General features: G+C 41.3%; 1 protein-coding gene across 1 annotated transcript in view; it reads right to left on the bottom strand.

Annotated features, from left to right (window-relative positions):
- The window catches only part of LOC126198743 (uncharacterized), a 213,109-nt gene that overhangs the window by 169,201 nt on the left and 27,805 nt on the right, over positions 1–16,103 (bottom strand). The window contains exon 2 of the mRNA XM_049935293.1: positions 10,118–10,265. Coding sequence (XP_049791250.1) covers positions 10,118–10,243 — 126 coding nt within the window. The 5' untranslated portion in view covers positions 10,244–10,265. The remainder of the gene's footprint in view (positions 1–10,117; positions 10,266–16,103) is intronic.

Here is a 16,103-nt window from a genome sequence, read left to right as displayed (position 1 = left end):
TGCCATATGGCTAGTGAATGACGTTTCACGCCTCGCTTTGCCTATTTTGTTTAATATCTAGTTTCTAGCTGCACTGCAGAACTGGTTAAAATAAAATTTTATAAATGTACTAATATAAATATTTTCTGTCTACAGATCGAGTAAATAATAATTTTTCTCAAAAAAAATGAGGGAGCTCAAAAAGACATTTACCTTCACAGGAACTGCATTCATAATTTTCTTTTCAAGTACTTGGTAATTTATTTCATAGAATAAGTTTTTGTGGTGCACCACTTTAATTTCATAGACATTAAGATGTGAACAGACATTTCCCTTATCTGCATTGTTGTCTTTAGTGTACTATTTTTTTCTGCTTGAGCTTTGTCATGTTTAGATGCTGCTGCTGTTTGCCATGCATAGTGCTACTAAATTTCACTTTGTATTACTCTGTTAAGCTAGTTTTACTACTGATTTATTTTTCTTGTTTGCTGCACATTGCCTTATATTAGTTGTAATATTGCAATTGTTTTGCTAATTTCTATAATGCTGCTTGCTTCGCAAATCTGCATTTTTTTTATTGCTGTTTGTGTTAATTGTTTTGTGCTGCTGCTTTGCCTCGTTCCTTAGTTTAGCATCTGAGCTCAGTATATTTAAGTTAGCTTAAGAGGGGGTAGACTATATAAGAGAATGAGTTGCGATGAATTGGAAGAAATGCATTGAGAAGTCATACGAAAAAAGTACAGAAAGCAGGTATAGATAGGACTTTTTGGAAATAATGAGGAACGAAGGGAGATCTCCGAGAAGTAAAGAAAGTTTTGTTTGCAAAATACTGCAGTAAAAGAAACCCTGTCCTTTCCTTGTGTTATTCCGCTATATGTTTGTGTACCCTTGTGTATTTATGTTTTTCCTGTATTTATATGTTTATCTGATAAGACTTATGTTGTAGAATTTTTCTAATACTAAGCTACATTCACTATGATGAGGAATACTGTTATCCTGAAATATAATTGGCATTAATAATATGTTATTTACCTTGTAAATATGCTTAGACATTATTTATTCTGTTTTGTTTTCATGCTCATGTGTAAAGTTGATGTTTCAAAAGATATTCTGATCTTTTATGTATTTACTTATGTCATAATTCCTGTAACACTGTTGTATATGTTATTTTGATTCTTTTGTAAAGCCTGTACTACAAATGTTATCTGTATTGTTATGTTCTTTAATGATGTATTTTGTACCTTTGTAATTGTATTCTTATGTTATAATATTGTAATTGACACCAGTTCTTCAAATTAAGTATCATTTCATTGCACATGTTTCTGTTGGTCATAGTATATGGACAATATGTGAGAAGTAGGGACTGTTGGTGTTTGCACGTGTGTTAATAATTCAGCAAGGGACTGGATAACAGCATTGCTGGTTCTAAAGAATTTGTGAGTGCACAAGTGGTGGTTTATGGACTTGCTATATTGTCCGCAAGACTCTTCGATGGTGATTGTGCACCTGCACAGTCGCAGCAGATGGTTGCTGGCCATCTCTACAAGGACTACAGTGGGTCTGCATCTTTGATGACCCACCAATACCATTATTTCTACAAGGACTGCAGTGGGTCTGCACCTTTCATGACCCACCAATACCATTATTTCTACAAGGACTGCAGTGGGTCTGCACCTCTGGTGGCCCACCAGTACCGTAATCTCTACCAGGACTACAGTGGGTCTGCTCTGTGATGACCTACCTACCAATACTATTAAAAACTTCGACTGACTCTGCTGTGGGTTTTCTCTGTTGTGGCCCATTACCTGTCGGCATGTCAAGAGTCAGCACTGTCTTTCCGTTGGAAGGACAACACTACTTCTTCAAGACTGCATGGAAATCCACTACTTCTGTGTGCAATTTCTTTTACTAATGAGACTTTGTGAAAAAAAAAACTGTAATTACTATTATGATGAATGATCAGAACTATCTTTATGGACTGTGAGAAAATTTTAACTTTTGACCAACATTGTATCAATAAGTGTGTGCATTTGATTTCTTTGTTATTGTAATTACGATTATGAAAAATTTTAACAAATATGTATTGGCCACTGCCCAAATCAATTTGTAAAATTTTTTTGTGGGGAGCATGGGGGCTATGTATGTAGGCTGTTTATGTTTTCTTATTGGCAACGTTACGTAGCGCTCTGTGCTGTGTGCAGTCTGTGGCTAGTTAGCATTGTTGTCTGCCATTGTAGTGTTAGGCAGCTGGCTGTGAACAGCACGTAGCGTTGCGCAGTTGGAGATGAGCCGCCAGCAGTGGTGGATGTGGGGAGAGAGATGGCGGAGTTTTGTAATTTGTCATGAACTGCTATATATATTATGACTATTAAGGTAAATACAGTGTTTGTTCTCTATTAATATCTTTCATTTGCTAACTATGCCTATCAGTAGTTAGTGCCTTCAGTAGTTTGAATCTTTTATTTAGCTGGCAGTAGTGGCGCTCGCTTTATTGCAGTAGCTCGAGTAACCAAGATTTTTGTGAGGTAAGTGATTTGTGAAACGTATAGGTTAATGTTAGTCAGGGCCATTCTTTTGTATGGATTTTTGAAAGTCAGATTGCGTTGCGCTAAAAATATTGTGTGTCAGGTTAAGCCCAGTCACGTGTATAATTGTTAATAAGGGGACGTTTCACAAGCAGTAGAGTGGTTCGCAGAAACAAAATCGCCGATTACTGTCCAAAGAAATTATCGTCGTGTGTATGAATGTGATCCACCTGATGTGAAAACAATTAAGGTATGGTATAGGAAGTTTCTGGCAACAGGAAGTGTTCTGAAACATTCTGGCGGTGCATGTTACGGAGTTTCAGAAGAGAGAGTGGAGGACATCAGAGAAACATTTCTCAGAAGCCCACGTAAGTCAATTCGTCGAGCATCTAGGCAACTTGATACACCTCGATCAACATTGCATCGTGTAGTTCACCAGCGTCTTCGTTTGTGTGTTTACAAAGTGCAAATTCTGCAACATCTGACGCAGAACGACAAACCACGCCAACAATTTGCTGCGGATATACTGCAGCGTATTGATATGGATGCTAGCTTCCTAGAGAGATATTTATTCTCAGATGAGGCAACCTCTCATCTATCGGAAAGGGTTAATAGGCATAACGTTCAGATTTGGGGTTCGCAAAATTCGCATGTTGTCATAGAACATATTCGTGATAGCCCTAAACATCTGGTGTGGGCTAATGCACGACAGGATTGTTGGACCGTTCTTCTTTGTGGAACAAACAGTGAATTGGTCAGCGCAGCTGGACATGTTGGAGCAGTTTGTGTACCCTCAGATATAAGACTTGCAACCCAAAATCTTTTTTCAACAAGATGAAGCTCCGCCGCATTGGTCAACGGCTGTTCGCAAGTTCCTGGACAGGAAATTTCCCAATCATTGGATCGGACTCGGAGGACCCATTGCCTGGCAACCTCTTTCACCCGACATTACGCCGCTTGATTTTTTCATGTGGGGATTCGTGAAGGACCGCGTGTACGCGGCCAAAGTGGACGATATTCCTGCATTGCGACATCGTATCACTAATACGATTACAACAATAACAGAGGAAATGTTACAAAGAATTGGCAAGAAACTGAATATAGACTCGATATTCTTCGTGCTACAAATGGTTCACATGTAGAGGTGTATTGATGATAAATAAATAAATTCTTTGAGATGCTCTACAATGTGGTGCATTTTCCGTTGTATCTACTGTGTTTTTTTTTCCTAGGTCTTTGAAATCAGGGAGGTTTGGGTGGGACACCCTGTACTTTAAACACAGCGGATGTGTTTGGTTTACAAACTTAGCTCTTTTGGAAATGTTTCCACACTGGGTCCGAAAACCAATCGTCATGCCGGTTTGGACGTCAGATAACTTGCTGCTTTTCTGCATTACGACAGTGACACGCTTTATACACCCCCCACTGCTAGTGCTACCACCTGGCGTCTGAGTGGTTACTGCATGTTAACGCTGAACGTTGGCGGTGGTCACATCGTTGTGCCTGGACAGTGTAGTAAGTGCACCTTAGGAATCCAGTATCAGACAAAATTTCTAATTAGCAACTTACGGTTTTAAAACGGAAAAAAATAGAAATGGAAAAAACTGAAGAAAGCTTTTAGGAGTCAAACACAGGTTTTCTGCTCTGCAGCAAGATGCCTTAGGTGCTACACGAGCGGCGCTTTCCTTGAGCAGGGTTTTCTTCGTGAGTATATATGTGGAGTAACAAAAGTTTATTCCCTAGACTTCTATGAAAATATGCGCTTGTGGACCCGCTACACGATAAAGAAAAATGCTCGATTTTCAATTATCCATCGACCCCGTCAATTCTGAGTCCATTGCTCTTCATGAACTTTAGGGCCGATTTTCTCAAAAACAGGTAGTGGGGTGGCGAGAGAGGGGTGTGTTGAGCCAAAATATCTACGGACTGTCGTTCAAGACAGTATCAGGATCATTGCTGCACTCGTCGCCAAGAAGAGCCTTACTGGACATTCCACAAGCAGTACAGGTCAATACTGAAATAGTGCCACGCACCACCGTACACTAAAATTAATTACTATAATCTCCCTATTACGAGGGTCAGTCAAAAAGTAATGCCTCCTATTTTTTTTTCTACGTTTAACTGTCAGGAAATTTAAATGCAATTACATAGGTTGAAAACCACAACATTGAGGATCATTTTGTCATTTTTCAATGTAATCTCCGCCCATCTCTACAGTTTTGGTCCATCTTTGAACAAGGGCTTGTATCCCAGCACGGTAAAAATCACAGCTCTGCTTCCTAAGCCATTGACGCACGGATGTTTTGACGGCCTCCTCATCTTCAAAATGAATCCCACGATGAGCTTCTTTTAGTGGCCCAAACAGATGGAAGTCTGATGGTGCCAGGTCAGGGCTGTATGGGGGATGAGGCAAAACTTCCCATCCAATTTTGACAATCTCGTCAGAGGTGTGACGACTGGTGTGTGGTCTTGCATTGTCATGCAAAAGAAGAACATCTGCCATTGATTTTGTTGGGCGAACTCGCTGAAGACGTGCTTTAAGTTTTTTGAGGGTTGTGACGTATTGAACAGAATTTATTGTGCATCCCTGCTCCAAAAAATCAACCAGAATCACACCCTCTGTATCCCAGAAAACTGTTGCCATAACTTTCCCTGCCGATCGCACAGTTTTGAATTTTTTCTTCCTCGGCGAGCTTGTGTGACGCCACTCCATTGACTGCCTCTTTGATTCGGGTTCAAAAAAATGCACCCATGTTTCGTCCCCGGTCACAATTTTTTTCAGAAACTCATCTCCCTCCAAACGGAAGCGCTGCAAGTGTTGGGAGGCTATTGTTTTCCTTGCCTCTTTATTCTGATCGGTTAACATTCTTGGAACCCACGGTGCACAAACTTTTGAGTACCCCAATTGTTTAATAATCGTGATCACACTGCCTTTACTAAGAGAAATAATGCGACACACTTCATCTGCAGTCACCCGACGGTCACCACGAATGATGTCATCAACTTGCTGAATGTTGTGTGGAGTCACTGCACTCACCGGCCTGCCGCTCCGCCTTTCGTCAGTCAACGGTGTTTGCCCTTCAGCTTCCTTACAACGACGAACCCATCGTCTAACAGTGCTGACATCCACTGTCACAACACCATACACCTTCTTCAGTCTTTCATGAATGCATATGGGCGTTTCACCTTCTGCATTCAAGAATTCAATCACACAACGCTGTCTCAAACGAACATCGATGTCGGCCATCTTACAAACTTCTGCTGTGCTGCCACCTGTTGACACAGAAAGTTACTACTGCAGTGGATTGCAGAAGAAGGTTTGAGGAATGGCGCCAAATTCAAATTTTTCACTTAACTTAATTTCTTTAAGTAGAAAAAAAATGGGAGGCATTACTTTTTGACCGACCCTCGTAATAAATGATTGCAAATTGTTGGTAATCTGTTGTATTTTTGCCACATTTATGTTGTATGCCAAGTACATTTTGTGAACACAACACTGATGCTTCACTTTTTAATAAAAAGTCTGTGCAGTGTGCATTTTTCGAAACTATGTCATCCCTCATGTTCCTGGTGAGTCGTTTATTGTGGCACCTTTCAAAAGAATTCCCACAAAAATTGTGTATGTGGCATCACTGGCTGACCATCCCCATTTGGGGAGTCAAGCGACCCGGTGCAAGTCTTTGACGCTTGCGCGTTGTTTATGGTGAAATGACGATGTCGACGAAACACACACACACACACACACACACACACACACACACACACACACACACACACACTCCAGAGTGTGGAAAATCTTCGACCCGGCTGGTAATCGAACTTGAGGCCCCATGATCGAGAGTCAGCAACGCTAACTAGAAGACCACGACTCGCTGCCACATTCCCCACAAACAGAACAAGTTTTGTCAGTGTTTCCTGGCTAGACTTGAATATTAGTCTTGTGCTGCAGAAACTGTGTGAAATTTTCGCAAACTTGATATTTCTTTATATTGTTCATTACCCTTAACTCCCGTGTACAGCGCCGTACTGAGATTATCCTGCGCCGTTGGTACAACTTTGATGGTAAGAGGTTAATTTAACTTTACTTAAATGAGCTATATGGATAAAAAATATTGCATACGGGAAATTAAACGTATCATTGTAGTAAATAAACAACAAATTGTGTAACTTCCTAAAAGAATTGTAAGTAAAACAAAATCTGTGTCTTGTTACTACAGCCTTCATGCGGTATAAGTCGGTATTTCTCCTTCATTATCTATGTCTTATTGTTTATGGCAGTTACTGTAAATTTCGCTTAATATGATGTATTAGGTCTACAACTATGCTTCCGCCGATTTTCTCTAACAAGGGAACCTCCCCATCGCACCCCCCTCAGATTTAGTTATAAGTTGGCACAGCGGATAGGACTTGAAAAACTGAACACAGATCAATCGAGAAAACAGGAAGAAGTTGTGTGGAACTATGAAAAAAATAAGCAAAATATACAAACTTAGTAGTCCATGCGTAACACAGGCAACATCAAGGAAGCTCTGAGGTCAAGAGCACCGTGGTCCCGTGGTTAACGTGAGTGCGGAACGAGAGGTCCTTGGTTCAAGTCCTCCCTCTACTGAAAATTTTACTTTCTTTATTTTCGCAAAGTTATGATCTGTCCGTTCGTTCATTGACGTCTCTGTTCACTGTAATAAGTTTAGTGTCTGTGTTTTGCGACCGCACCGCAAAACCGTGCGATTAGTAGACGAAAGGACGTGCCTCTCCAATGGGAACCGAAAACATTTGATCGCAAGGTCATAGGTCAACCGATTCCTCCACAGGAAAACACGTCTGATATATTCTATACGACACTGGTGACGGCATGCGCGTCACATGACAGGAATATGTTGTCGACCCACCTAACTTGTACACTTAGCGAATGGGTAAAAAGATTCTTTTACCTTGTCCGATTTAGGTTTTTGTGGATGTGATAATCACTCCCAAAAAAGTGATGAAAACATAAGAGTTTGTCACATAAACTGAAAATAGAAAATTAAACTTTTCACTCGAGGGAAGACTTGAACATACGACCTTTCGTTCCGTAGCTGCTCTCGCTAACCACGGGATCACGGCGCTCCTTAACTTACATTGTCCTTGATGTTGCCTATCTTAGCATGGACTATTCAGTTTGTATATTTTACTTATTTTTTCATAGTTCCACACAACTTCTTCCTGTTTTATCGATTGATCTGTGTTCAGTTTTTCAAGGCCTATCCACTGTGTCAACTTATAACTAAACCTGACGGGGGTGCGATGGGGAGGTTTCCTTGTAAGTTCGAGGCTCTATTGTGAAAACTTTTTTAAAAAATGCCATTCAGAGTGTTGGCCATCGCTAGCCACTACTTTCTTCCATCTTTCGGGCAGCATACGAATTCCGCGGAGAAAGAACTGGGCGTCGTTTGAAGAGATCCATGAAACGATATAGTTTTGTACTAGTTCATATGACTGGAAGTTCTAGTCAGCCAGACCGTGTACCATTGATCGAAAGAGGTGGTACTCAGAGGGAGCAACGTCTGGAGAATAGGGCGGGTAGACAGACCTTCACATTTCAACGTTCATAAGTATGTTTTGATAGGTTTTGCGACATGGAGTCGAGCACTGTCATGCTGCAGAATCAGCTTTTCCTGTCTGTCTCTCTGCTGTTGCCGTTTGTCTTTCAGTGCATGCCTTCAAACGCATCAGTTGGTTTCCATAACGATCTTCTTCTTAACGTCTGTTTCAGCAGCTTCGAAAACCTTCTGTCTTCCACCACCATGACGGTCTTCGACGTCAAAAGGACCGTTCTTGAATCGTTGCAACAATTCTCTGCATGTTCTTTCACTAATAGGTGCCTCGCCATAGGTTTACACAGCATTTTATGAGCCTCAGTCGCAGATTTCTCCATGTTAAAGCACAAAATTAAAACTTCCCACAAATGCCGAGAATTGGGCTCGTAAGTTGACGTATGCAGTGAGGAATAACTTGATGATGTAATCACAAATCTACTAATATTTTGATGGCGTTATGTTTACAAATGGCTAAAACTACTGTACGACGCTTAGGATTTACCACTTGCACCGCCGCCGGACATTGTGGCCACGCGGTTCTAGGCGCTTCAGTCCAGAACCGCGCTGCTGCTACGGTCGCAGGTTCGAATCCTGCCTGGACATGGAGTGTGTAATGTCCTTAGGTTAGTTTGGTGTAAGTAGTTCTAAGTTCTAGGGGACTGATGACCTCAAATGTTAAGTCCCATAGTGCTTGGAGCCATTTGAACCATTTTTGAACTTGCACCGCCGCTACCCGCTACTGCTGTCTACTGCAAACCGGCAGAAGCCAAGTTGTAGACTTAATATAATAAAGGACAGGTTTTATTGGCTCTTCATTAATATTAATATCACATTAATTAGCAACTGGAAATAAAAGGAAAATAGCTATAACGAAGTATTGTGAACATATTCCTTTCCAAGACTTCTATATTGGTATTATAATTTTTCCTAGCTTTGAGCGAAGTAAACTCATTAATTATGTCAGTGAAGTCAAATTTAGTAGCTGTGTCGTATTCTGTCGATTCCACAGCTGAATTTGATAGTCTGCTTTATTATAGCTATTTTTCTTTTGTTTTCTTTACATTTTTCTGTACGAGCCCTGACTTCTCTTATTTTATCGTGATGATCATTTCTCCCCATGTAGGTGGGTACCAACAGAATGTTTTCGCAATCGGAGGAGAAAACTGGTGATTGAAATGTCACGAGAAGATCCCGTCGCAATGAAAAACGCCTTTGGTTTAATGATTGCCACTCCAATTCACGTATCATGTCTGTGACACTTTCTCCCCTATTTCGCGCTAATACAAAACGAGTTGCCCTTCTTTGTACTTTTTCGATGTCATCCGTCAGTCCCACCTGATGCGGATCCCACACCGCGCAGCAATACTCCAGAACAGGGCGGACAAGCGTGGTGTAAGCAGTCTCTTCAGTAGACCTGTTGCACCTTCTAAGTGTTCTGCCAATGAATCGCATTCTTTGGTTTGCTCTACCCACAATGTTATCTATGTGATCGTTTCAATTTAGGTTATTTGTAACTGTAATCCCTAAGGATTAAACTGAATTTACAGCCTTCAGATTTGTGTGACTTATCGCGTAATCGAAATTTAGCTGATTTCTTTTAGTTCTCATGTGAATAACTTCGCACTTTTCTTTATTCAGGGTCAATTGCCATTTTGGTACCACAGTGGATTAGGGAAGGATGGGGAAGGAAGCTGGCTTCGCCCTTTCAAATGAACCATCCCAGTATTTGCATGAAACGATTTATGAAAATCACGGGAAACCTAAATCAGGATGGCTGGACGCGGGTTTGAACTGTCATCCTCCTGAATAAGAGTCCAGTATGCTAACAAATTAGTGGTGGGTGGAAAATGCAACTAGGCGAACTGATGGTAGGCGGACCAACGAAGCTCTTTACTAGAGTCCATGACGATACAGGGGAAGGTAAAGGATGGCACTAGAAAACAGGCATGAGATACACGGATACATAGAACTGGTAATTCTAATGTGTGAGAAAGCCTGGTGATACTTTTATCCAGTAGTGAATATCAGTTTGCTTACCTCACAGATCTGTTGAGTGCAGGTTACGTCGACGGAGATGGCGCCATCTGCGCAACTGAACGTCATTAATACCATTACTGTCGCCAACATGGCGGTAGTTTGCGACCAACCCCGCCGAGGCTTCATCTTCTCGTTGGTCTCCGTGTGCCTGCACATAAAAGCAAAGCCAATAAGAGCAAGACGCACTCGCCGTAGTCGCAGAGAAAAGGTGGGGCTTAATCTGATTCATCGTGCTCTTCCACACATTAAGTTAGGTTACGCTCCATGTTTTCATGTTTGTGTGAAACTTTTACTCTTCCCTCCAAAACTCTGCGGTGACTTATGGCGAAACCAGTAGCACGTTCTTTTCGCACTAGAGATGGATTCGGCATTCAAAAGATACAAAATAACAAGAAGATATTGCTGTTAACGAAACTTCCTGGCAGATTAAAACTGTGTGTCGGATCGAGACTCGAACTCGAGACCTTTGCCTTTCGCGGGCAAGTGCTCTACCAAGTGAGCTACCCAAGCACGAGGAGACGAGGTACTGGCGGAATTAAAGCTGTGAGGAGGGGGCGTGAGTCGTGCTTTGGTATCTCAGTTGGTAGAGCACTTGCCCGCGAAAGGCAAAGGTCTTGAGTTCGGGTCTCGGCCCGGCACACAGTTTTACTCTGCCAGGAAGTTTCGTATCAGCGCACACTCCGCTGTAGAGTGAAAATTTCATTCTATTGCTGTCAACATTTGTTACTTAAGCCAAAATCTATTGACACTCGTAATGTGCTGTTTTACTACGCTCAGTTCTATGGAGCAGCGACCTGTTAGTGTTCTAAATCCCATCTTGAGAGTAAGGCTCTTCCCGAAACGAGATGTGACAAAAATATTAGTCCTGCTCACGTCAACTGGAATTGCGATGCGTATATGTGACCGGCATCATATGACAGCAGCACCGCAAAATTCAAAAGTTGTATAAAAGTATTTGGGCTTCTTATTTTCAGTTTTAGGCTCTGTTCTGCTATGGACAGTAATGAGAAGCTTTCTACCAGAGAACAGCTTCATTAATACAAACTATGGCGTATCATCTGCACTTGGATTAGAGAAACCTGCAGCAAAGTACTTGTTGTTTGTGAGCACACAACCAAAAAAATTGTGTTTTTCATGAAAAAGTACATTTTGTATGTTATGAATTTTCTGAGTGTAGTTAGATAATGGAGTTACAGTGTAAAGGAAGTCACTGAATTCATGGCAACTTATGCAGTAACAGATTATATTTGATGTTATGTAAATTTAACAATGCTAAGCATGGATGAGACAGGCGAAATACCCTCAGACTTCAAGAAGAATATAATAATTCCAAGCCCAAAGAAAGCAGGCATTGACAGGTGTGAAAATTACCAAACTATCAGTTTAATAAGTCACGGTTGCAAAATACTAACGCAAATTCTTCACAGACGAATGGAAAAACTGGTAGAATCCGACCTCGGGGAAGATCAGTTTGGGTTCCGTAGAAATATTGGAACACGTGAGGTAGTACTGACCCTACAACTTATCTTAGAAGATAGATTACGGAAAGGCAAACCTACGTTTCTAGCATTTGTAGACTTAGAGAAAGCTTTTGACAATGTTGACTGGAATACTCTCTTCCAAATTCTGAAGGTGGCAAGGATAAAATACAGGGAGTGAAAGGCTATTTACAATTTGTACAGAAACCAGATGGCAGTTACAAGAGTCGAGGGGCATGAAAGGAAAGCAGTGGTTGAGAAGGGAGTGAGACAGGGTTGTAGCCTCTCCCCGATGTTATTAAATCTGTATATTGAGCAAGCAGTAAAGGAAATCAAAGAAAAATTCGGAGTAGGTATTAAAATCCATGGAGAAGAAATAAAAACTTTGAGGTTCGCCGATGACATTGTAATTCTGTCAAAGACAGCAAAGGACTTGGAAGAGCAGTTGAACGGAATGGACAGTGTCTTGAAAGGAGGATATAAGATGAACATCAACAAAAGCAAAACGAGGATAATGGAATGTAGTCGAATTAAGTCGGGTGATACTGAGGGAATTAGATTAGGAAATGAGACACTTAAAGTAGTAAATGAGTTTTGCTATTTGGGGAGCAAAGTAACTGATGCTGGTCGAAGTAGAGAGGATATAAAATGTAGACTGGCAATGGCAAGGAAAGCGTTTCTGAAGAGGAGAAATTTGTTAACATCGAGTATAGATATAAGTGTCTGGAAGTCGTTTCTGAAAGTATTTGTATGGAGTGTAGCCATGTATGGAAGTGAAACATGTACGATAAATAGTTTGGACGAGAAGAGAATAGAATCTTTCGAAATGTGGTGCTACAGAAGAATGCTGAAGATTGGATGGGTAGATCACATAACTAATGAGGAGGTATTGAACAGAATTGGGGAGAAGAGAAATTTGTGGCACACCTTGCCTAGAAGTAGGGATCGGTTGGTAGGACATATTCTGAGGCATCAAGGGATCACCAGTTTGGTGTTGGAAGGCAGCGTGGAGGGTAAAAATCGTAGAGGGAGACCAAGAGATGAATACACTAAGCAGATTTGCAGTAGGTACTGTGAGTTGAAGCAGCTTGCGCAGGATAGAGTAGCATGGAGAGAGCATCAAACTAGTCTCTGTACTGAAGACCACAACAACAAGAAGCATTTTTCCCCAATACAAATTCTGTATTGGAGTCACCTTAATCAATGACTGTACCCCCATAGAAACGAATGCGTACTGTACGGTTTTCTTAGTACGGAGGTGAATTGACCACACTTCTAAAAGCAGCATGTTATTTTTTTTGTATATTTCCTTCACATCTTCCATTATGCTTTCAGATTTTGAAACAATGAGGAATGTTGTTTCTGATAATCACCCTCACATTTTTATATGTTGAAACAGCATTTTAACAATATTTTTTAAGACTTATATCCTTGAAACTGTCATATACCAAGGAAGAATATAACCATTTCGATCATCTTTTTTATGTAAATGCATCCAGTATTTACCTGCAATAAAAATTTTGATGATGTATACAAAAAAAGGAGACTAAATGAACGGATAACAAAGAACACTTGGTTATCGAAGCAGTGATTCATTTTCCTCCAGCAGCGCAGCTCTGTCAAAACTTTGAACCTTCCTCTATCCAGTGACATGCTCAGTGTGTTCCTATCTTTTACAGCTTGTCTGTAATAAACAACTGAAACTGTTCTTTCTTTTTGAATCACTCGGTACATATTGTTAACACATCACTAATTAGAAATTCCTAAACTCGTGATATGCTCTGCTTTGTTCGGAGATGGCCGAGCTTAATCGCACAAGTCCCAGCACTACGCCATCATACTTACAAGGGAACCTCCCCATCGCATCCCCCTCAGATTTAGTTATAAGTTGGTACAGTGGATAGGCCTTGAAAAACTGAACACAGATCAACAGAGAAAACAGGAAGAAGTTATGTGCAACTATGAAAAAAAAGCAAAATATAGAAACTGAGTAGTCCATGTGCAAGATAGGCAACATTAAAGAACAGCGAGCTCAGGAGCACCGTGGCCCCGTGGTTAGCGTGAACGACTACGGGACGAGAGGTCCTTTGTTCAAATCTTTCCTAGTGTGAAAATTTTAATTTTTTATTTTCAGACGATTACTATCCGTCACTCCGATGCGAAGTAGCTGCGCCGTAGTATGGGGACGCTACACCTAAATAAGAAAACCTAAATGGGGCAAGGTAGAAGAATCTTTTTACCCATTCGCCAAGTTAGGTGGGTCGACAACATATTCCTGTCATGTGACGCACATGCCGTCACCAGTGTCGTATATAATATATCAGACGTGTTTTCCTTTGGAGGAATCGGTTGACCTATGACCTTGCGATCAAATGTTTTCGGTTGCCATTGGAGAGGCACGTCCTTTCGTCTACTAATCGCACGGTTTTGCGGTGCGGTCGCAAAACACATACACTAAACTTCTTACAGTGAACAGAGACGTCAATGAACGAACGGACGGATCATAACTTTGCGAAAATAAAATTCTCATGCGATGGGAGACTTGAACCAAGGACCTCTCGTTCCGCAGCTGGTCACGCTAACCACGGGACCACGGTGTTCCTGAGTTCACTGTTCCTTAATGTTGCCTATCTTGCGCATGGACTACTCAGTTTGTATATTTTGCCTTTTTTTCATAGTTGCACATAACTTCTTCCTGTTTTCTCGATTGATCTGTGTTCAGTTTTTCAAGGCCTATCCACTGTGCCAACTTATAAGTAAATCTGAGGGGGGTGCGATGGGGAGGTTCCCTTGTTAGCAATGCTTGGTTGAGGTCAGCAACATCGCAGGGCGGTCATTAGTTACACTGACGATAGGCATCAAGTGATTCATGTCTCTTTAGCTAATCGATTGCTTATCTAAAATAAACTGTACAATGAATATCTAAATACGTCATTTGTATTTTGGAGCACATCTGAAGCGTAATCTAGTTAATATTAATAAAAGAAAATAAGCGGTTTACCTCGCAGACAAGTCGGCAGCCCACTTTAGCTGCCACTACAGCAGCCGATCAGAATGCAATTAGTTTCTGCTGCAATTCCCTTCGAGTGCTTCATGTTTCGTGGGTGCGCCATCTCACCCCGTGACGTCATAGTCTGCTGTTACAGTCATGCTGAGCTCAAGTGTCATTTGTAGCAATAAAGCAGTGGCCCCTAGAGCCAGGAACGCTACAGGCTCTCTCACTAACATTACAGTACCAGGATTCTTGCGGTAAACGGTGCAGTGATGAGATTGGCCTTATAGCATCACGGCAGTTATGAATAAAATCTTTTACTCACTGCAGAGTTTTCACTTTGTAGAACGTTTGTGATCGGATTCAGCTACGTACTGGAGAGTCCTAAATGTCGATATAGAAAGCAATAAAGCTCTCGAAAGCGAATGTAAATTCCTCACAAGCGTCTTCTAAACAAATTGCGCATCTATTGAGTATCGTCTCAGTTGTGCTACTGGTTTCGTATTTCCTACCAGAAAGCTCATAGTTGGTAGTAACTGACGGAAAGCCAGCGAGTGAAACTGAGGTATTATCTTAGGTTCCCCAAGAAAGCGTTATAGACCCTCTGCTGTTCTTCATCTATGGAAATGATTTAGGAGACGGCACGATGACACCTCTTAGATTGCTTGCAGATAATGCTGTCGTATACCGTCTAGTGAGCGCGTCAGAAGGTCAATACGAATTTCAAAATGATTGACCCAATATCCGCGTGGTGTCAAAAGTGGCACTTGACCTGAACAATAAAATCTGTAAGATCCTCAACATCTGTACTAAAAACATTCCGCCGGCCGGTGTGGCCGTGCGGTTCTAGGCGCTTCAGTCTGGAACCGCGTGACCGCTACGGTCGCAGGTTCGAATCCTGCCTCGGGCATGGATGTGTGTGATGTCCGTAGGTTAGTTAGGTTTAAGTAGTTCTAAGTTCTAGGGGACTGATGACCACAGATGTTAAGTCCCATAGTGCTCAGAGCCATTTGAACCAAAAACATTCCGTTATACGATCAATAGTACAGATTTAAGGGTTGTCGATTCAACTAAATACTTAGGAATTACCATTAAGAACAACTTAAGTTGGAGCCATCACAAATAAAATGTTATGGAAAAGGCAAACAAGAGTCCGAATTTATTGACAGAACACTTAAGAGGATGTAAAAAAACTACTGAAGAGACTGCCTACATTACTCTCGTTCGTCCTATTCCGGAGTAATGTCACGAAGTGTGAGATCCTTATCAGATGCGATTGTCAGATGAAACTGGAAAAGTTCAAAAATAAGCAGCTCGTTTTGCGTTATTACAGAGTAGGGCAGAGAGAGTCACGGATATGATAAGCGAATTTTTCGTTGCGGCGATATCTTTTCACGAAATTTCAATCGCCAACTTCCTCCTCGGAATGCGAAAATATTTTGTTGACTCCCATCTACGTAGGGAGGAACGACCGTCGTGATAAGGTAAGAGAAATCAGAGCTCGCACTGAAGATTT

Source organism: Schistocerca nitens, chromosome 8, assembly GCF_023898315.1.
Source record: "Schistocerca nitens isolate TAMUIC-IGC-003100 chromosome 8, iqSchNite1.1, whole genome shotgun sequence".
Taxonomy (NCBI): domain Eukaryota; kingdom Metazoa; phylum Arthropoda; class Insecta; order Orthoptera; family Acrididae; genus Schistocerca; species Schistocerca nitens.
This window is presented reverse-complemented; position numbering and strand designations above follow the sequence as displayed.